Raw genomic sequence first — 21,792 nt, 5'->3', positions numbered from 1 at the left:
ACATAATAAAGATGGTCGGGACAGGCGGAGACTAATAAGTCATGTGACATGTACCCCGGAAGTGCTCAGTCTTTTCAACCTATTTTGTCAAAACGTAAATCACATTATACATAGCTGTTTCAGTGTGTGTGTGTTTCAGATTTTTATCCAATTCAACCCTTTTTAAACACGATGCTTCCCGCAGCTGCAGTTTTCCGTTTCCCTTGGGAAGTAAACTCTGGAGAGGTGCAGGAAGGGGACTCAGTCAGAATACTTGGCAGGTGAGTTGTGTATCTGACTCACGGCACGTCAGCTTAGATATTTAGAATGGAAAACTGGTTTTATTGATACGAGGCCCTTTTTCCTCTATGAGATTATAAACAGCGGTTTGTCTACACGAGTTTGTCAGAACTGTACTTAAGGTGAAACTATGTATCCTCCGAAAGAAGAAAAAACCTTTTTAAAAATGAAAAGCTGAGTTTATACTCGGTGAAATGAACCTTTAATTATTTCAATAAGCACTAGATGTTTTCTGATGCAGCGCTGTTTGCTCTGATATAATTTGAATTTATAGTAGCTTTCTTTATATAGTGTAAATAATACAATATAATTCCCGTTTGAGTGTTTATGGATATTTGGGATAGGAACAACACCGCCAATATGGCTACTCCAAGTAATGAAATGTAATACACAAATTTTAAGAATACATTTTTAAAAAGTAAAGATTGACTTGATCAACTCATGTAATTTTTCAGACTTGTCTGCTATCAACCTGAAGAGTCCAGGGCTACGCTGTCATCTCAGCATGCTTCAAAAGAGCACCATGTGATTATCCACACCTTGTTTGTGGAACCCTTCAACCCAATAATTGGAGCCCACTACTTAGTTCTGGGTGACATAGAAAATGCTGATGGTAAGGAAAAACCTTCTAATCTGTTCTGAATGAGGAATGCTGAACGATTTATTGGGATTATCAAATGGCAGTTTCCTGTTTTTCTTGTATCCAGGTATCAGTCAAACAAGAAATTGACTGGCTGACACATTAGTATATAAACTGATCATGGTTGCAACAATAATTAAGATTTCTTATGTTTTAGGTGTATTTTGCGCATGCAAATAGAAATGTTATGAGACATGAATGTCAAAGGCTAATGCACCCTTACCTGATTCAGTGTAAACAATGTATCATGCAGCTAACACTAACCTTATATTAGTCATTAAATGTTTTGTTTGTTTTCTCTATACCTCTTGTGTCTGACTCAAAGATCAAGTCAAAATAGAACTTGGAAGTCACAACTGTTACATTTTAAATACCAGTGTTTGTTATGATTAAATCATTCATAATAATGGGCTAATTTAAATACATCCAAGACTGTTCATCTCTGTCGCCTTTATCTGTATCTTCTTGTCTTACAGGGGTTGGTGTGATGGTCCGTGCTCGTGTGTTGAACTGTGTCGATGGTGTAAACGTTGCCCTTTTACAGAAAGCCATCAATGAGCAAAGGAGCTTCTTCAGGGAGAGGGAGTGCAAACGGGCTGATGCAGCACAACCTGCACATGAAACCTGATCAGAATCTTAATACATCAGGTTTCCCAGGATGCCCTTTGAGTATCATACAGAGTCAAATATTTGTCAAGATGCACTGGAGTGCTATTGTGGGAGTGAACTTTAAGACTGTTTGGTTAAATGTAGAAGACTTAAGTTTGACTGTCTTGTCTACCTCTGACCATAGTTTTTTGCACTTTATCAGTCCTGGGGGGTTGCTGTTTGACAGTTGAAGCCCCAAATTAATGGAGTGACATCAGGATTTCAAGGTTGGTCAATGACAAGTAGATGTTTTGGTGCCATGACTTCTGCTGTGCATTTTATAGCCATGTCTGTCAGTGTTGAGACATCTGCACTATCTTGAAGTAAATGTTGAAAAACTGCCTAATGTACTTATATGTTGTATTTGAATAACTACACAGCACTGACAGTCCACACTTTTTTAGCCATTATAATTTAAATTTATTGATATGTTCATAAAGTATCAAACAAGACTGAGTTTAAAGTGAACAGTGTCATAGATAGCCCACAAGTACAGAATCAAACCAATCCTGATAAAGCATTGCACCATGTCCCAGTGTCCCTAATAACATGATATCAAACGTTAACTGTATTAATATCCTTGGTATTTAAATTAAATCAAAACAACATTTGCCCACATCACACAAGTTTGGTAAACAACGGCAACTCAGCAGCATTCATTTTGGCTAGACAAACAACTTTGCAGTGAAACACTTTTCCTGAGTCAAAATATGCATTGTAATTAATGTATGGATTTCATATGGATTTCCCGTAATCGAATGGTTCATTTTTACCACATCACTCAACAGTAAACATATCTAGAATTTTGCATATCTTGTTGTAGAGTTGTATAATGGAGTGTAACCAGAATCTCTGGAGGAAGCAGGCAGCATTGGTAAGCCTGACATGAGGTCTTTCTTACAGCGATCCAGAGCTTGTTTGTAGTTGATTCTCTCCTTTGTGATTGGGTCTATAATATCCTTAATGTACATTGTCTCAGCCTGCAGCTCCCTCAGCATTGTGCTGTCGATCATTTTGGACCCAATGGCATCCATAATGCTTACTCTCTGGCCGGTTTTGGGATTGACCAGCCCTCCAGTCAGGTGCTGTGCCTCCATGTAGCGAATGGCAGTTTCTTTGGGCATCCAGCCTTTCTGAACAGCTTCTCCCACAGACAAACACTCTCTGGTCACAGGGTCTTCAACCCCAGAGAAAGCCTTTTGTGCATTGAGTAGCCTCTGGAGTTGGCTGTCCTCAATGAGGCCTCTGGCTGCTGCCTTATGAACTGTGTATCTCTCTTTGTTGTTGATGTCAATGATGCCACCTGTTGATGCCTGAGCCTCCAGAAGTTTCTGGGCAGTGGTGGGGTCGATGAGCTTACGCAGGCTTGCACTGCGTATTGTAAAGCAGGTGTCAGTGTTTGTATCCATTATTCCAGCAACTGGGTAGATCTCTTTAGCAGTGGAGAGGTCTGAGGGGGCTGATTTCACTGTTGTGGTGGAGCTTGGATTGACTGAGTTAAACTGAGATTGTTTCTTATTGTCACCTGCTACCAGCAAAGCAAACTCTGATATGGGGATCTTGCCCTGTTTGTACTGTTGTAACTGATACTCTGTCAGCCTGCCTTCCTTCAGGGCATCTTTGATGGAGTATTGCTTTCCACTCTTGCGATCTTGCAGTACAGATGTCTCCCCATCAGGTCCCATGGATGTAATTTCCTCCCAGTCACACTCCAGCTCCTGCAGATTAATGTACTGCTGCCGATCAATCAGGCCCTGCAGGTAGGCATCATATGGAGACATATCTTTGCCTGTATCTGGATCCAGAATGGTGATTTTGGTGGAGACATTGGTCTCTTTGGTCCTTGTCTCTGCTTGCTCCTCTTTCTGCACGAGCGACAAAAGCTCCCTGATGGTGCTGTCTCGTAGATGGATCTTGTCTTTTTCGTCCAGGATCTCCTTCTCCAGGCGCTGGGTGTCAGACTCCATTTTAATGCTCCTCTGTCTGTTCATTTGTGTTCTCTCACTCATTAGCCTGCTCTGCTGCTGGAAAGAGATGCTTGTCTCCTGTTTCTTTGCCTCAAGGGTCCTGAGCTCCCGAGTGAGGTCGTCCCTCTCCCTCTGCAAGGCATCTCTGTTCAAAATGAGGCTAGTCTCCTCCTTTGAAGAGCTGGACTTATTGTTCATCAGAATGTTGAGTTTAACATTGAGACGTCTGATTTCATCTTCCAGGTCCTGTCTGACAAATTTTTGCTGAGACACCTGTTCCCTCAGGTGATCCCTCTCTGCTTCAACAGCCTGGTCTTTCTCAACACGGACAACCTCTTTGTACACGGTCTTCTCACCAGACTTCTCCTTCTGCAGGACCTCAAGCTTTAGAGTAATCTTGTGGATGTCCCTCTGGAGACGCAGGATATCACTGGTTTGCTGGTCCATATCTGACCGAAGACCGTTTGTCATCCTCTCCAGTTTTGGGTCTCTTTCAACCTTCAGTACCTCCTCGACAACAATACTTTCTTCAACAGGAGGTGGGGCGTTTTCCAGCTGTGTAATTCGCAGTCGAATTTCTCTGACTTCAGACTCGGCTTGAATCCTCTTTTGTCTCTCATCGCTCTCTCTGAGAATCCTCTCGTTATCTTCCACTTTCGTTCGTAGCTGCTGCAACTCGAGCTCTGTTTGACGTCTGTTGTTTATTTCTTCATCCAGGTTCCTGCTTAGCTTCTCATGCTCAAGTAACTGCCTTGGGTCCTTCTGTAAACGGACAACCTCCTGCACAACCACTTTCTCCTCAGGCTTTTGTCTTTCCAACAGGATGTACTTGTTTTGCAGATCAAACACCATCTCTTCAGTGGTGCGTCGCAATTTTGCCTCCTCTCGCACATCCCTTCTCAAGCGGTCAGCTTCTTTCTCCAACAGAGGATCAGGTTCATACTTGATGACTTCTCTGGTGACGAGTTTGGTCTCTATTTTGGACTTTTCAGCCTTCCATTCATCTCTTTCTTTCCTGAGTTCTATCACATTGCTCAGGAGGGAGTTGTAAGCAGTGCGTAACTGGTTAACCTGGTCATTTAGCCTCTGAATCTCCCTTTCGTTTTCTGGGCTTCTTTCCTCCTTAACCACCTCTTGGAGAACTTCCTTAAGCTCCACCTTGGGCTTCTCAGAACGAAGCATGTTCAGCTGAGATGTAACTTGACTGATTTCCCTCTCCAGATCAGAGCGCTGCTTGCCGGAGTCTTGGATGTCTTTCCTGAGCCGCATTATCTCTACCTCGGTGTTTGGGTCTATCCGGTAGATCTCATTAACAATTTCCTTCACTTCGATTTTTGGCTTCCACAGTTGAACCTCTTGGTAGCGATTTTGGAGCTGCATCAGCTCTTTGGACAAAGAGTTGTTTTCAATCCTCTCTTCCTCCAAATTTGTTCGAATCTTTTTAGATTCATTGATGAGGTCAGGGTCCTGTTCAATCTTTTTCACTTCTTTGGTGATGATCTTAGGCTTGATGTTCGGAATCAGTCTCTCAAGCGCATTGATCTGGCTCCTTGTCTGGAAGATTTCATCATTGAGTAACTTGCTCTTGTTGCTCTCATCGGAAATTTCCGTCTCAAATGTTCGCACTGCTCTCAACATCTCCGGGTCCTGTTCTACTTTCAGCACTTCTTTCTTAACCACTTTCTCTTTGATGGGTGGTTTCATCTGCTGGAGAATCGTGACTTCTGTCTTCATTTGAATTTGCTCCCCATCATTCACTCGAATTTCATCCCTCATCCTCCCTATTTCATCTCTCAACCTAGCAGCATCAATGTCCAGCTGAGGATCTCTCTCAAACTCCGTCACCTCTCTAGTGACCAGTTTGGGTGGAGTGTTTTTGAGGGTGTCCTCCAGGATGGTGATTTTCTTGTTTAGCACTTCAACCTCAGTCTGGATGGTGCTACGTCTTAGGGCCTCCTCGTGCAGTGTGTTCTGCAGGCCGGCCAAATCATTTTCCAGTTTTGGGTCGCGGTAGTACTGCAGCACTTCTTTCTCCTCAATGCGCTCCACACCTCTGCGACTCTTTAAAGACATCATCCTGTCTCTAAAGGTTCTCAGGTCTGTCTCAGTATGACTTGTCCTCTCCTTCTCCTCCTCTAGCTCTTTCAACAGACTGCTTAACTCAGAAATACTCCTTTGTTGGTTTTCAAGCTGTACATGTTGCTGTGCAACCAGTTGGACTTTCTCTTCATTCTGCAGCAGGAACAGCAAATGAATTGATTGGCAATAAGTTGTCATGTAATTTGTACTGTGATGGAACTTTAGTTTAGTTAGTTATAGTGAAGAGTTGATACTCATGGAAAATGCTTTTATTTTTTAATTTGTGAGTCTTACTTGTATCATGAGACTCTGAGCCAAGCTCATCTGTTTTTGGCGTTGTGCGTTTTCAGCTGTTGCTTCAGCATAGTGGTTGATCAGATCTTTTTCCTGTAATAAACAAGAAACACAGCAAAACATCAGCCACCTTTATCTTTTAATAAATGTAAGTAATTTATATTATGTATAAACATAGAAGTTTAAACGTTGCCTCTTTCTGAACAGCATCAGCCAGTGAGAGCAAAGAAGGTTTCTTTGCAACAGTGGCTCCAGCATCCTCAAGTGTACTGTTGTATTTGTCAGTACCGGCCTCATATTCCTGCACAGATGTGAAGAATTGGACTTTGAGCACAAAGTCATTTATTCAGTTTTTCAAGTATGTATGTCTTCCCATTCGTGAGCTATTTGCAACAAATATTTGGAATTGAAAAACTGTTGGTAAGATTATAAGCATAGAAAATTAGCCTGTGTAGTGTCTGATTCAACCATTATGGATTTATTTTTCTTTTGATATAATGAGAATGAGAATCACTAGTACATATATTATTATAATCGATGATCCTTACATTGAGTAGATTCTGTAGATCTTGAGACAGGTCAGTCACTCTGTCCATATCATCTCCCTTCCTCTTCAGGTCATCCATTACTCTCTATGGTCAATCAGTGTGAGTTATTAATTAATCATCCACAATTTAATAATAGCAGATTATTAAAAGATGAAGATATATGTATAAATGAATTACTGACAAACAAATTAGAAAGGAGTGAATGCTCTAATTGTTCAGAGAAAAACAAAAAAAAAAAGCAGCTTTAACTATTTTTCACATGAAACATTTGTATGGTCAGTAGACTGTCTCACCTCTTGGGCGCTCTGCTTAGCGGTGACCTGAGACAGACCATCGTTGTCATTAATCTGGTTTGTCGGCATGTTCTCCAGGAAGGAATTCAGGGATTTGCATGTGCTCTGAAACTCCTGGTGCTTGATTCCAGCTTCTTGCAAGATGTTTTCTCTGAGAGAATTTATCAGTATGACAGAAAATTAAACAATTTACTTGGGAAAAGCTCTGCATTATAAAATTGAAATTGAAATTCATGGTGCTGGTAATTTGCTCAGATTTTCTTCTTCACTTTTGTGACTTTTCCGAAAATGTAATTAATTAAATTTATTTCACAGGTATAATTAGCTAAAACTTTTGCCTGACCACATCATTTTACAAAACCAGATCATATCATCTTTTTTAGTGTATGGTACATACGTAATATAAATGCCATATATATATATAAATGCAAGCTTCTAAAAGTATCAACATCCATCCACCCACCCATTTTCTATACCGCTTCTCTGTCAGGTTCGTGGGGGGGGAAGAGGCAGGGTACACCCTAGACTGGTCGCCAGTCAATTGCAGGGCCAACACACAAAGACAGACAACCACACACTCTCACACTCACACCTAGGGGCAATGTAGAGAAGCCAATTAACCTAATATGCATGTTTTTGGTATTGTGGGAGGAAGCTGGAGAACCTGGAGAAAACCAACACAAGCACAGGGAGAACATGCAAACTCCACACAGAAGGGCCCAGACCGGGATTTGAACCTGGAACCCTCTTGCTATGAGGCAAGAGCACTAACCACTGTACAACTGTGCCACTCGTGCAATTTTAACTGTGTTTTTGGATGATCAAAGCAAAAGGAACAAAATCCCACAAACCTAAACCCCTTCTCGAATCAATTATAATATGTTTGAGTTCGGGCATAGTAGTTCAGTTGTATACACTACAGTGTACGGTATGTACGCTCATCACAGGCGTAGAGGTAAAGAGGCAAAATCATCTGGATTTCACAAAACAAAGTAAAAAGATTAGCAGCTAGATTATTAAAAAGACCAGTTTCATACATAACAAAAAAACATTTTTGCGGTACAAGTTCTTTCCCCTTCTCCTTCGTCTTCTTCTTTCCTATCCTTTTTATTGTTTTGTGACCTCTCTCATGTGACTCCTTGAAGGGAACTGACCCAACAAATTTGAAACAAGTCTTCTACTAGATTAAGTGACCCAAATTGAAACAATTGACATCATCAATACATATCTTACTGTGCGAGTAAAACCTACTTCGGTCTGATCTTATAAATGAACTGAAGTGACTGAACTGATCTGACCGCAGTTTGAGTCTGACCTCTCATTCAGCTGGTTGGCCACGTTTGCGTAGCGGGTCTGCAGCTGCTTGACCTCTCTTCTCTGGCGTTGGATGTCAGGGCAGTATTCCTGGTATCCCTGCTGCAGAGAGCTGCACAGCTGCTCCGTGGTCTCAAGATCTTGGCTCAGCTTCTTCATGTCATCCTGAGCCGCTGCCACAGATTTTCGTTGGTACTGAATGCAGCAAAAAAGACATGCAAGTTAAAATCTGTCAAAATGCCTTTGTGTTAGAGGTTTTAAAGGAATGCATAAATCAAAAATAAATAAAGAATTCCTCACCTGAATGTCCTCATTGCGAGCTTTAATTGCATTTGGTACGTCAGGGATTGGTCCGTCTTCACTCAGCCTTTTCTCAAAACCAGAGACAAGACCATCCACCTTCTTAATCTGACTCTCGAGGTTGAGAGATGCATTCGCTCTGTTTAAAAAAAAAAAAAAAAAAAAAAAAAACTTGACAAATGAACTCGGATTACTGAAAAACTATTAAGCCACATTTTCATCTCTCCAAAATCCAAACATACAAAACAAAACATATTCTTACTTCTTTGTGAAGAGGTCAGCAAGTGCAGCAATGCCATCGTGCTTGTTGTTGGCAGCACTAAGTTTGAGTGGCAGCGCAGAAGAAGTACTGCTGGGATCTTTGGCCAGCAGGGGCTGCAGTTCGGTCTGAGCTGCCAGTTTCTGCTGCTCCAGAGCCTTCAGAGTCTGGGCAGCTTGCTGCAAGGGACAAGTGTTGATATTTTAGGCACTTGCATAAACATACTGTGGGGTATTTACTCTGCTGTGTTTGATAAACTTTCCACAGTTTCAACAGCGTGATCAGCCAAGATATCTACAGATCAGTCATTTCTAAAAATGAAAGGTCCTACATTTTTAGATAATGTTCTTAGGTATTTAAATATAAAACCAGTTGTCCATTTTTGTCTTCTTGTTTGGTCTTGACAATTTAAGGGATAATAATTAAAGTTCTTATTTGTGGGCCTGGAATGGGAAAGGGGTTGTTTTTGTTGCTTTGTCTTCACTCAGTTGCATTCTCAAACCTTTCTGTAATCAGTCTTGATGTGCCATTGACAGCCCTCTCAGTTTTTGTGTGCATTCAAGCTGGGAAATAATACTGTATTCATACCTTTATTTCACAAATGTCTGTTGGTCATTTAAGGATTTTAGGCAAACTGTAACCAAAAGGTACCAAAATTAGAGACGTTTTTTGTGAAAGTTGTCGGTAGTTACAAATATTGTGTGTATACTATAATGTATACTGTATTTCCATTTTTTTTTACATTGCTGCTTACTTGTTCATCATAAAAAGCAACGGTACGTTACGATGCACATTAAAAACTGAAGTCACGCAGCTGATGACTTTTAACAAATGAGTGATTTCATGCATATTCCTTAATCTGAATAACTGACTGAAAGAATCAGTGCAGAAACATGCTAACAGTGGCAACCTTATCTCAAAGTCTGTTTGTAACACCTCACCTCTTGCTCTTTCAGCCTGTTGGCCAGATCTCCGGCTGGGTCGGTGCGGCTCAGTGGGGTTCGCAGGCGGTCCAACATGCTTTGCTCAGTGCTGGCCAGGTTGTCGTCCAGCTTGTCCAGCTGTTGAGCCAGGGCTGTCACTTTGGGATCCGGTGCAGCGGAAGACACTGGGGCTGAAAGAGGGGAACAGGAAAGTTAGTTCATTGCTGAAGATGAAAAATGAAAAACTGTTTGTGCAACTGGTTGTAAATATCATCCCTGGTTATAGGACCAGTGATACCATTTAATTTATTTAAGGATTTAATTCATAGACAATGACCTGATTGTTGGGACCTGGAGACATCTGACTTGTGATTCTTCAGGGATGCCACCAGAGCAGCTCTTTTCTTTTTTATGTCTGCCAGTTCACCACCCAACCTAATGATTTAACAATATGGACACCCAGGGAAAATAGGAAATAGGAACAGTATTACTGACATGTCCTTGCATTGTTTCTTGTAGCTGCGCAGTGATACAGCTTTGAATCACTTACAGGTCCACTTTGTTGATGGCCTCTGGATCAGGTGGAGGGATCTGGAAGCAGACTCCTGGGAAGGTTTTTGTTGCCCCATCAGTGGAGATAATGTCCCAGTTGTCAATGTTTGAGTTAGATTTTAGGGTGGACTTCTCCCCTCTGGACAGAGAACCCTGCATGATAATAATAAATAAAACACAGGCACCAAAAGTTAAGACAAATGCTGAACTGAAACATCTCAGCTGTGGATATCTGTCACTCTGTCTCAGTTTCAGGTTAAGAAGCTCCACCTTATCTGTCTCCCAGTCACACAGCGACTCCACTGTCACGGGCTTGTTGGGGGTGTTGCGTCGTAGCTTCAGAGGGGCGATGGTGGTGCTGCGCCTCCTCAGGTCTGCCAGCAGCTGTTCACTGTTCTGTACAGTCTTTTCCTCTGCCTGGTGAGAAACAGACACAGAAGTTTAAACTCTTTAAACTCGTGTGTTGGCGCTGTGGGATTCACAGCTAAAGGAAAGCAAACAACATCCAAACAAACTAACAAACAAACGAAATAAAATAGTCCAGCAAAAATTAGATCGTGATCTAATTACTAAAAGAAAGAATTCGGTATTATTTATAGGTGGATAGTTGCTGTAGTAATTTGTATACAAACATGCATGACGTACAATTATAATATAAATAAACCTAGTTAAGATTTTTCTATTCTGCTTTAAATTAAGATTAACAGCCACCACAACACTTCATTTCCTCTTTTCTCCTTAACTTTTCAATAGTTGACATCTCAGTCTCCCTGCCCCCCCCTTCTCTTCTCCCTCTTTCTCCTGGTCTACTTATTTTCTTCTGTCATTCCTTTTTTCCTCATATGAGTAGCTCCTTCCCCCCACTCCTTCCACAGGGAGGCGCAAGTAGAATTTCTAGAGTGCATCAGGTCGCAGTATTTGTTTCTGTCTCTGTCATAATGAGTATAAAAGTTTCTGTGTACCTCGAGCTGCAGCAGCGTCTCCGAGTTGGTCTTTTTGCTGATGGCTTTGGGGTCCAAGCTGTTGTTGAGTTTGGAGAGTGTCTCTCCCAGTTGCTCAGTCTCCAGCTGATACTGGAAAATCACACAAAACAAACTGTTTAAAACATCTGATATGCCACAGGTGTATTAAGTGCAAGACAAAAAGACAAAATGTGCACATGTTCTCACACATGACCCATATGCAGATTCTGACATTGACAGATTGTGGTGTATCGTCTCCCATATTTACCTTTTTGAACTCCTCCACATTGTCCAGGTGTGTCTCCTGACAAATGCAGAGGTTGAGGAATTTCTGCCACTCGTTTCGTACAGCATCTCTCTGACCCTGACAATGTAACACAATGTCATAAACTCAAGTCAATTTAACCTGGATATAAATGGAATAAAAATGTATAAGGTTGAATTTTTTGTCCTTTAAAGCTGTTACTCTTCAAAGAAGTGACCGCTGGGTAATGACAGCTACCTGTATTGCGGTACTGGCAGGATGTTTCAGTTCAACAAGTCTGTCTGCTTCCTCCTGGAGTTTGTTCACCTCGCTCTCATGGGATAGCAGGTTGTTGTTCTTGAAGTTCTGGTGGGGATCAAATAAAAGTGGTATTATTTAGGTGTTTGGTGATCCAAGTACAGGAGACGTAGTTCAGTTTGGATCATTATGGACCAGCAACACCATCTCATTAGCAGCCCTTCAGCCCTGACCTCATACTGTCTGCGGACGTCAGGTGGGTCTACCATGCGGTCACTCCAGTCCTGCTTTTTGATCTTCTCTTGTTCTTCGGCCAGGAAGGCCAGCTCCTTATTGCAGGACTGCATGTACTCGTACAGGCTGTTCAGGTAGTGGCGACGCCACTTGGAGTTGTCCTGAGGAAAGAATAAATAAAACAGAATGAAACCCGAGAAACTCTGAGAGCACAAACATTTAATGTGAAAAATAGTATTTTTAGATCTTTTGGTTTCCTTAATTGTATGTATTTTTTGTAGAAAGAAGACAAATCAAAAGCGTATCATTTAGGACCCAAATTATGGCAAAGAATTGATTCTGGTAGATGAACAGAAGGACATAAAATGAATGTTTTTGATTTTTAACATTAAATCATTAGATGCAGACTATAGTATGATATTTAAATAACAAAAATCAAGGAGTGAACTTTGATGTGATGGGTCACTTCTCGATGGTCTTCCAATGAATGTTCACTTCTTCAAAAATAATGTATGCACTATTACATGTGATCAACACAACTCACCAGTAGATTGTTGTACTGTTTCTTCAGGGCTGTATATGACTCCTAAAAGACAAGATAGTAGCACACTTTATTAGCTGCTGGAAGTATTTTGCATTCAAATAAAAAAAAAGGCAAGCAGGACATTAACAATCCTGATCAGCTGCTGTGGCGAATGCAGGAGGGGTCAGTGTTTAGTGTATGTAAGGATATCCAGAGAGTCCTGTGAATGTGTTTTCATGTCAACACAGCTGTTCACCTTGCTGCCTGCAGAGCTGACACACAGCTGTGAGTTGTAGGCCTCGATCTCTTTGTGCAGGATGTTGTGAGCAGCAATCTGTTTCTCCAGGTCTGCCAATGTGGGGCCATACTCTTCTGCATTCACTTGTTTCTGGGAGCACACACCAGGAGGATACAGTTAGTAATATGTACAGACAAAATAACTACAGCAGGGAAGGTCTGGCAGGCTGAAGCACTCTTCAATTAGTAGTGTTTTATAACTCGCTCCGGGATGGTTAATGTGTTTATTACAGGTTGGTGACAGCACAGCTTATAGACTGAAAGTATGCATGGCATGCTTGTTGGACAGCTGCAGGTATGTGCTGCATGAAGAGCAGGAGTAGTAGTTTGAGTTTGTAGTTTTACGCTGTTTCATTTTTAAAAGGCTCAGTTTCTCATTTCATTTGTCAAACTGGAGTAACTATAATTTATTTTATTTTTAATGTAATTAATGTGTTTTTTATACTTTTTGGACAACACTGAAACTGTATGACACTGAGGAGTTAGATCTGTAAGGTGCTGGCTACACAGAAAATAAATGTGAGTATAAATGCTGCTGGTTTTGGTTTTGTTTTTTTCCCCCTGAGATTAGTAAGAAAAATATGACATCACCAACATTATCCTTTACACTGACAATAACATCTTCATAAATTGAACATTTTCAGAGAGTTTTTCAGAGGACTGGCCCAGATGTTCAGACAGTGTTAGTATGCTTACTTGTTTTTGGTTAAAAACAGGCGCCCAGTCAATTCTGGGCATCAGTGACACGTCATCAATCTGGTCATAGATTTCTCGATAGTAGGCGCAGTCCTTCAACCAGCGATCATGGAGGTGGATGACACTGGAGTCACCATAGGACAGAGGAGACACAAAGAAACAAAAAGCTTAGTATTTATAGAGACTCAAGAGTGTGCAATTCATGTTTATTTTCACAACAAAAGTTTGTTGCATGGAACTTTTATTTAATTCATGCAGGTTTTTTTTTTCCCCCAAACAAAGTCTGTTTATGTTTGTTTATTCTCTGCCCTGTTTGTTTTGATTGACAAAGACTTGAAAAGTGTGGTCATGAAATGGGGAAAATGGCATTGTGAACTTAAACAAATGTCTTTATTTTATGAAATTCTGCTGACGTCCATAAATATCAGCATTAGCTTTAGGATGGCGACCTGATACAGCATTGGAGATCCCTGGCAAATAACTGGAGCTGCTGTGGACACTGACTATGTACATGACTTTGTACATGTACATGTAAATGTGACTTTGACTTTGGCTATACTGTGATCCGTCGGTATCGTATCTATCCTGTTACTACTCACTCGCTCTCTATCTCTCTGGCCTGTGGGTGTTGGAGCTTCTTGGCTTTGTCAACGTCCAGGAAGAGGTCCTTCAGCAGACCCTCAGCCTCACCCAGCTTGTCTGATATCTCAGTCTGATGTTCGAAGGGCAGCTCGTTCTTCTCATTCTCCGCATCCTGGTGGATAAAGACAACAGTTAATGAATGAGTTCGTCTTAAGAGGGGTCCTCAGTAAAAGTGACGTATCTTCAGTGTATCATCAGTGCATTGGTTTGCGTTTGTCTTTCACTGTGTGCTCCTCACCACAGCCAGCATCTCCTCAGACCGGAGGATGTCTTTCTCCACCTGGTCGGCATTCTTTTGCATCTGGGCGATCAGCAAGGCCAAGTTGCCGGCCTGGTTCCTGCAGGGTGAGGAGAAAAGACACCGATTAGATAAAACCACACATCATATTACTGACAATTGGTTCAGTCTCGTCTTTCGTGCTTCACAGTCTCAGATCCTCTTCATCTGAGGTCCTATACTCACAAGTAGAGGTTTGTAAGTAAGTTTGTTTCATTCTTAGTTGGTGACTCTCAATTATAGACTCATTATTAACTTAAATTTATGGGTTTTTTGGTATGTCAGTAAGGGAAAAGAGGAGGACATTTTATTTTAATTTAACATAATTTCCCATGAAAGATTTTCAGAAACCAAAGAAAGTAAAATGGGTGTACATTTGTGGACAACCTTAACATCAGTAGCTTTTTATGTGACCCAAATCTTTGCATTAACAGTTAAGTTTTTTTTTTATTCTTTTGACTAGTTTCTATTATCTGACTGATGCCTAAACACAACCTGACAAGTTGCAAACTGTCTATGGATGTTTCGCCTTTTCCTTACCTAAAGCCTTCCCTTAACTCTCACTACCTCTGTCACTGTCTTAGTGTTGCTCTGTGATGATGCCACTCAGATTCCACTGAATTACAACCGTAAAACTATGTAAAAAATCAAGACTTTGAAGGGACAGATAAAGATGACACAGGGTGGTGCTCCAATAAAAACTAACAAAATCTTCTGGGTTTGAATAAATGGTAAGTTAGTGATCACTCAAAAGCTTTTCAAACATATGTGTGGGGTGTGTGTGCGTTTAAACAACAGAGATCAGTAACTGCAGAGTTTTGAACTTTGTGGTAAAATAGAAACTTTACAGTCGCCAGAGTTAATTTCACTGTCATCTCAATCACAGTTAATTCAGTTCCACACTTCCACAGCTGTAGAACAGCATGAATAGAAACTTGCAGGTTGACTTTCTTACTGTATTTGTACCTTGCATGTCCAAATATCTAACATCTCTATTCTGATGTAGACATTAAAACTGCCTCACAAAAACAAAACCAGATGTTACTGTAGCATGTATAGAAACATTATTTCACTTGCAAGTTGCTCATTGACAATAATGTACCTCTGAGAAACATCCCATAATATGCAGCATTTGCACTCTAAAATCCGTGGGGAAAGAAAAATGAAATCACTGCTTCATAGAGGAACAAACAGTTTCTCCTTTCTGGATTTTTGTGCATACAAACAACAAAACCCCACAAAGCTTCCCCACTGACGTATCACAAATAATTCAAAATGTGACAGGACTTTTGACATGTTAAACTTTTGCCCTTCTCTCTGGAGTTTATTCTACTGAACTAACTGTACTATCTGAAAAGACTTCATTCATGCACTTCACCATCTGGAATAACGCTGATGTGGAACACCAAACCAAAGAATGTGGACAAACCATTGAGGACCTCACTGATTAAATGACAAACATACCAAAGGCTACATCCAAGTACAATGGCGTGTCTCCTTGGAAAGAATACAAACAAATGTCACACAAATAAGATTTATTGTGATGGCCTAAGAGCAGTTTCATGAGGCTCTTTAATGATACAGCGACAGAGGAATTCGAAGACATCCTCCTGCACTGACTCACTGAGCTGCGAGCTGATCTGGTTTTGCAGCCACTCTGACAATGGAGTCCCTATCCCTGCTCACTCAGCAGGTGAGACAGGTATGAGCTGTACACATACACACAGAAGAACAAGAACAAGAATTATTCCTTATCTTTTCAGCACAAGAAATATTTGTACTGTTGCTTAAATCAAAAGGGATGACAAGGACTCCTAAGTGTCAGCAGAACACGGAAGACAGGTTTTTGTCCTTTCACTGACTTAAATGACTTCTACATTTGTTTTACTTTTTTACTTTGATGGCTTTCTGTAAGACACTGAACACAAGTCTTTGTCTTGAAAGTTGGTGGATTAAGACCAGGACTATCCCTGAAAAAGTCTGATATGATGCATTTTTCAAAATAAAGTCTGATGTTGTCAGTAAGCCAAACCAAAAAGACGCCACCTTGAAAATAAAAACCAATCACTGGAATTTTCCTTTCATGTTCTTCCAATGTACTGAAAAAAAAATAGATGTGGTATCTTTTGTAGGTATAATTATTGTGACATGAAGTTAAAATAATTTTAACACAGCGTTATATTGCATTTGCAGATCTAATGAATTGGGAGGGCGTGTTGCTGAGGACCTCAGTGGAACAAGTGAAGGTCTTGTCTGTCTCCTTCATCTGGGCTGTCAGTTGAAGGTACACCTTTTCTCATTAATAATAATCAAGGAGATGACAGCCAGGTCACACCCACACATCTCTGATGTGGGTGTGTGGACACATCAACCTCTAGCCTGCATTTCCTCTGACTCGAGGTGTAGAGTGATTGACAGGACTTGATAAAATGTTTGGGAGGTGTTGCAGATGTTGCACCTGCAGTTTGAACTCCTCAAACTCAAATTTCTGTGCAGTTTTGAATATAAATATCAGTAGAAAGAGTTAAAAAAAAAAAATAAAATAAACAACTTAGCAATGTGTGTTTTCTTCCATGAATGACCAGGGCATGAAGGTGATCCACGGCTAGCGGCTATGGCTGATTTGACTTGAAAGTAGGATAACTGGATAACCCGCATAATTTAGTAGGGCTTGTCTGCATCTTTTGATTAGTTGTAAGATCACAAAACTTGTACCACAAACAATCCCTGATGTTGTTGTAGTTCTCACATTTCCTTCCAGCTCACAGTTTATAGTTGCAGACTAAATGAGGTTGAAAGCAGCTAAAAGCTGTGTGAAGCTGCAAATGTTTGGTGTTATTACTCAGCAGATCCAGCACAATGTGTGAGGAAGTTAAATATGCAGGTTTAAGTACAGTTCCGTTTTGCCCAAAGACAATCCACTATGACAGCAAAGAAACAGTCCCAAAATGCTGATGGTTTTCTGTGTTAGATCACACCAGCAAAAGAAAATAGCCTCCTCAGTGATCAAGCATAAGTGCTTATGGACATCACATCATCTGCACTACCCCTACCAGCACACACACAGGTAGATAAAGGAAAACAGCAATTCTTCTTCTCTCTTCTTCTTGTCATTATTATTAAAATGTGAAATATTCACATTCTAAAATGTGAGGATTTGCTGCTTTTCTCTGTTTACTATCCTTTTAAGTGACATAAAAAATGACACTTTATGGGTTGCAGACTGTTGGTCAAAACAAAAAACCTAAATCTTCATTTTGGGCTCTGGGCAATTTCCCTGAATCCAGATTCTCATTGACATTTTATCGATTAAACAATTTACATTTACGTAAAAAAAAAAAAAATAAGTCCAACCATCCAACTACCAATCATTAGTTGCTGCTCTGCCTTGATTGATTTAATGGGTGCTGAAAATATGTTTAACAGCAAATTAACTGAGCAACATGTCCTGCGTCGCACCATAAAGTACTGCGGGTAACCAACGCCCGCATTAAGAGAAAGAAACCAGCTGAGCAGCACAGACTGCCCAGCCCTCATCACACCTCAGCAGTGAGACTACTTGTCCAGAGCAGGGGCGAGGTAAACCTTCAAACTGGTCACCACCTGCCTGTGAAACCAGTACAGTAACATCCCACAGGAAACAAAAACAGTTTGGAGGCTGAAAGTATCCCCAGATTCTCCCTGACATACAAGTTTTTCAAATTATGAAATCATAAAGCCACAATGATTAGTTGGTGTCAAAAGTTAAAATCTTACTTCAGATTTGGGAAAACTGGCCTGTGAAGCCACAGTTGGGGTTTTGAGAACATAAGAAGCCGACCGAACAGATTCTTTCTGTGACTTTCACTTGTAGTCATAAATACATTTTTACTTGTTCAACCTGCTGTCTTCAAGCACACTCGTGTTTACAAAGTAAACCTGACCTCAGGGCTCTCTTCACAAGCTGGTAAATATATCACTAAGCTTTCGCTATCTCTGAGGATTAACTCTGCACTGGAAATCAGTGAGGACATTCACTGAGTAAACATGCATTAAAACTTTTTTTTCAGCACAGCCATAATGCAAAAGGAGGCCAACCACAACACGCAGAGAGAAAGAGGACAACAGCATGCCCAGGAAACATGACACAGTTCTTAGCTGGAGGAGAACAGGAGGAGGGGGAACATGACCGAGATACATTCATACATGCATTACATACAGAAAATCCACAGGGAAAAGACTCACTTGCTGAGTTTGCCCGAGACCTTGAGCGCGCTCTCCTTGGTGTCCTTTTTCTTAAACATCTTGGAGATAACAGTGGGTCAAGCAGAGATCCCACAAAAATCTCTGACTCTCTTCTCTCTTGTATTCCTTCTTCGTCTCTGTCTTCCTCACCCTGTGACTCCCACTCTTGGTTTGTCTCAAACACACTCAGACACTCTCTCTCTGTCTCTCTCTCTCTCTCTCTCACACACACACACACGTCAGCACAGTGACAACCCCTCCCAGACAGGTTAACAGGTGTGTCACCACCCAGACATCCACCTAGTAGAGGAGGACCGGACCGACCTGTTCTCTGCACTCTCCTTTCCTGCTCTTCTTTTTCATCTGGGCCCTGACACTCATATCTCTCAGCTGGAGACCTTTAATTACCATGAATGCATAATTCATGGGGTGGGGGAACACTGAGTTCTTGCAGGGATTAAGAGAGAAAAATGCATTTTACTCAAATGCAAATGCCTTCATGAGGGCACAAAACACCACTGAATACAGATGGGACAAATCAAGTTCAAAAAAGCAGTGAGTGATTCCAAATCTGGCTAACGAAGGCATAAAATGCTAAGAAAAAGTAAATAATGTTTGTTATGTTAATGTTGCAATTATACAAATGAACTACAAATTGTACATAATACCCATCCTTTTTTGTCTTGGAGTCTGATTCATCTTTCATGCACAAACATACTATGGGTAAAATTATTTAAAAAAACAATCTTTGTGTGATAAATACATAACTTCCTCTTTTCAGCTGCATGAAGACAGAGGGTCGACACTTTTTACTTGCCATTTTCTCCCCACTTTCATTATTTCTTACATTTACAGTTGAGTTCTACACTAAGAAAGGCGGCAAGGAGGAGGATGGTGACTTGGTTTCTGTAGAAGTCAGCAAACAAAAATAAGAAAAGCCAATTGGCAGATTGCTAACATCACCTCATCATCTTCTATGAGGTTATCTTCCCAGTTTCATACATTGTGCCACATTTTAAACCAGTCACTACTGTTTGACTGGATTTTTATTTCATTTATCCCCTCCTGTGGTCAGTGCTGACTTTAATCCACAATGATGAATGTACAAAACTGCAAAACTGTGACTGGACTCAGAACCACCTAAATGGGCTTTCGTGGTCTAACAAAGCAATGTAACTTTAATAACTCAAAGTGTTGCGGGTGAGATTGGTAACTTTTAGGTCTGTTTTCTTCAATTTTGTTGGCTTTGATTTTCCTGTTTCCTCCATTCAGCATATTTTAATTTGACATCTAATTGAATTGAGGTCTTACTGGATTGTTAAGATATTTTGGTATTGTTAATTTACATTTTAAGAGTTTAAGACTTAACATAAAGCTAAGGATGTACAAGATATATATGTGATTTTATTTTTCTTGGCCCATCCCCACCCTCACACGACACTGTGTTAACGCTGAGTTATGGCTCAGTGGACTCTATGCTACAAACACAGACACACAGTTTACACAGTCAACAATGGAAAACTCACAACCTGTGGGTCACAATAGAAGTGTATTACCTTCATTCTAGAGGTGCACATCATGATGGTGATTAAAGAGGGCTTCATGTGTAGCATCTGCAGGCATGCGAGTCATTCAGGATCAGGGCGTCTCTCTACGGTGTATCAACAATAGGAAATCATGGTGAGGAATGCAGCTGGGCAGCTTTCTTTGCGGCAGAATGGAGAACAGTACAGAGAGCACACGTTTTTGATCAGTTCAGTCATACCAGCTCTCTCTCTCTCTGGGTGCGTCTACCTGTCTGAAAAAACAGATACTCTGTGGCTAAAAGACATTTTCAGTCTGTTGTAATACTGAAACCTTAAATTTCCACATGCGTCAAATTACCTGTGAACATTTTGATCAACCAAGTGCTTTAAAAACAATTAATCAGTTTAAATATTTATAGAAATATTAAATATAATAGAAATATTTTGAAAGACGCTTCTGTGTATTAACCCTGCAGAGACAGTAAAAAAACACATGATCTTCCTCAGGAGCTGGAGTTTATGTGTTAACAGGAACATGTAGTGTAGAGGTCAAAATATCCCTTTTGTTGAGCATTTTGAGTGTTTGTCTTGTCTGCATTGTCTTAAATTTTAAAATAAAAAGATAAAACCTTAAAACTTTTTGCTAAGTAAATCTTAAGAAGGCTAAAATCTTCAGAGCAGCTACTAAAGGGGCCCTGAGATAACACTGTTTCATTAACTTCTGTTTCCAAAGTCAAAAACAGACTGTAAGTCTGTAACTTTTAAAGTGACAAACAACAACTTTGAACGACAGCTACCTGAAAACTTGGCAGATCTCGTTGTACAATAGAAAGCTCAAGCAAAAAAAAAGCAGCTACTAAGTGGACTTTGTGATGAGACGGTTTTGTTTCCAAAGTAAATAATAAACTTTTAAGCACAACATTTTACTATATAACAAAACTAAATACAATTAAATATAATACTCAATTCAACAATTCATCCGGTCGTTGAGTATTTTTGTCTGGACCAAAGAAGTGGACCAAACCGCAGACTGAGTGCAGCCCTCAGAGACAATCTGCTGGCATGGCTGCTGAGAAAACAAAGAAGTACATGATCACTATTATACAAAGAAACAGGCTGTGAACAGTTGCAATGCTGAGCTCTGCTCTGTCAGGTGTTAGAGATCTCAGTGGAGGTCAAACCAGACTGGGATTAAAAAAGGATCAATAAAATCCTCAAATTCGTTTTGACAGTTTGCCAGGCAACATAGACACGGCAGGCAAGTCTACAAATTCCAGTTGGATTGAGAGTAAACAACAAAGGCAGAAACACAGCGAGGGAGTGTCTGTCTCTTTCACTACATACAGCAGACAAAATATAGTTGCCTGGTTTACAAAGCTCTGATGTGTGCACTGTACTTTGGATTTTTTCCACCTTTGCCCTACACTGTACTGCATGTCCTCACCAAGAAATCTGCTTGTCAACAAATAAATATACATTTGGTCATAATCTGTTAAAAGAACCAGCAAAATAAAGGGACAGGCGGAGTATTAGGGTAATGTATTATCTCTGGTTTGTTCCTGTGGATAAGCATTTACCCCCACCTCATCTAACCAAATAGCTACAGTGCATCCAGGCACAGCACAAGTATATCTATCTATCTATCTATCCGTGTGTTTCTGCAGTCACAAAGGCATGTCTGCAGATGACAGTGCTGACAGACGGGAGACATCTAGAAGATGTGTGTGGGGAGGGGGGTATTTCTTCAAAGTTATGAAAATCCACACAAACTAAACCTAAACATTCACATCACACCCTGCTAAGGCATCCTACG

At 40.6% G+C, this 21,792-nt stretch overlaps 2 protein-coding genes across 2 annotated transcripts; one reads left to right on the top strand and one right to left on the bottom strand.

The window, feature by feature from the left end:
* The first annotated feature begins 31 nt into the window (after positions 1-31).
* Positions 32-2,252, top strand: ten1 (TEN1 subunit of CST complex). The gene is made up of 3 exons (XM_046409759.1): positions 32-260; positions 735-892; positions 1,396-2,252. Exons 1-3 carry the CDS (start codon positions 172-174, stop codon positions 1,545-1,547), a joined length of 399 nt encoding a protein of 132 aa, XP_046265715.1. The 5' UTR covers positions 32-171; the 3' UTR covers positions 1,548-2,252.
* On the bottom strand, positions 1,961-18,638 carry evpla (envoplakin a). Its single transcript, XM_046409387.1, has 22 exons — positions 18,454-18,638; positions 14,191-14,290; positions 13,910-14,064; positions 13,311-13,434; positions 12,574-12,705; positions 12,339-12,380; positions 11,794-11,955; positions 11,561-11,668; positions 11,327-11,422; positions 11,059-11,169; positions 10,367-10,513; positions 10,095-10,249; positions 9,882-9,979; positions 9,563-9,735; positions 8,625-8,800; positions 8,363-8,501; positions 8,064-8,257; positions 6,749-6,899; positions 6,456-6,539; positions 6,101-6,208; positions 5,908-6,000; positions 1,961-5,766 (listed from the first exon to the last, which is right to left on the bottom strand). The coding sequence occupies exons 1-22, from the start codon at positions 18,510-18,512 to the stop codon at positions 2,365-2,367; spliced, it is 6,009 nt and encodes a 2,002-aa protein (XP_046265343.1). The 5' UTR covers positions 18,513-18,638; the 3' UTR covers positions 1,961-2,364.
* Between the last annotated feature and the right edge of the window lie 3,154 nt (positions 18,639-21,792).

Source organism: Scatophagus argus, chromosome 2 (genome assembly GCF_020382885.2).
Source record: "Scatophagus argus isolate fScaArg1 chromosome 2, fScaArg1.pri, whole genome shotgun sequence".
In the NCBI taxonomy this organism is placed as follows: domain Eukaryota; kingdom Metazoa; phylum Chordata; class Actinopteri; family Scatophagidae; genus Scatophagus; species Scatophagus argus.
The sequence above is the reverse complement of the archived record's forward strand: the minus strand, read 5'-3'. Positions and strand labels throughout refer to the sequence as shown.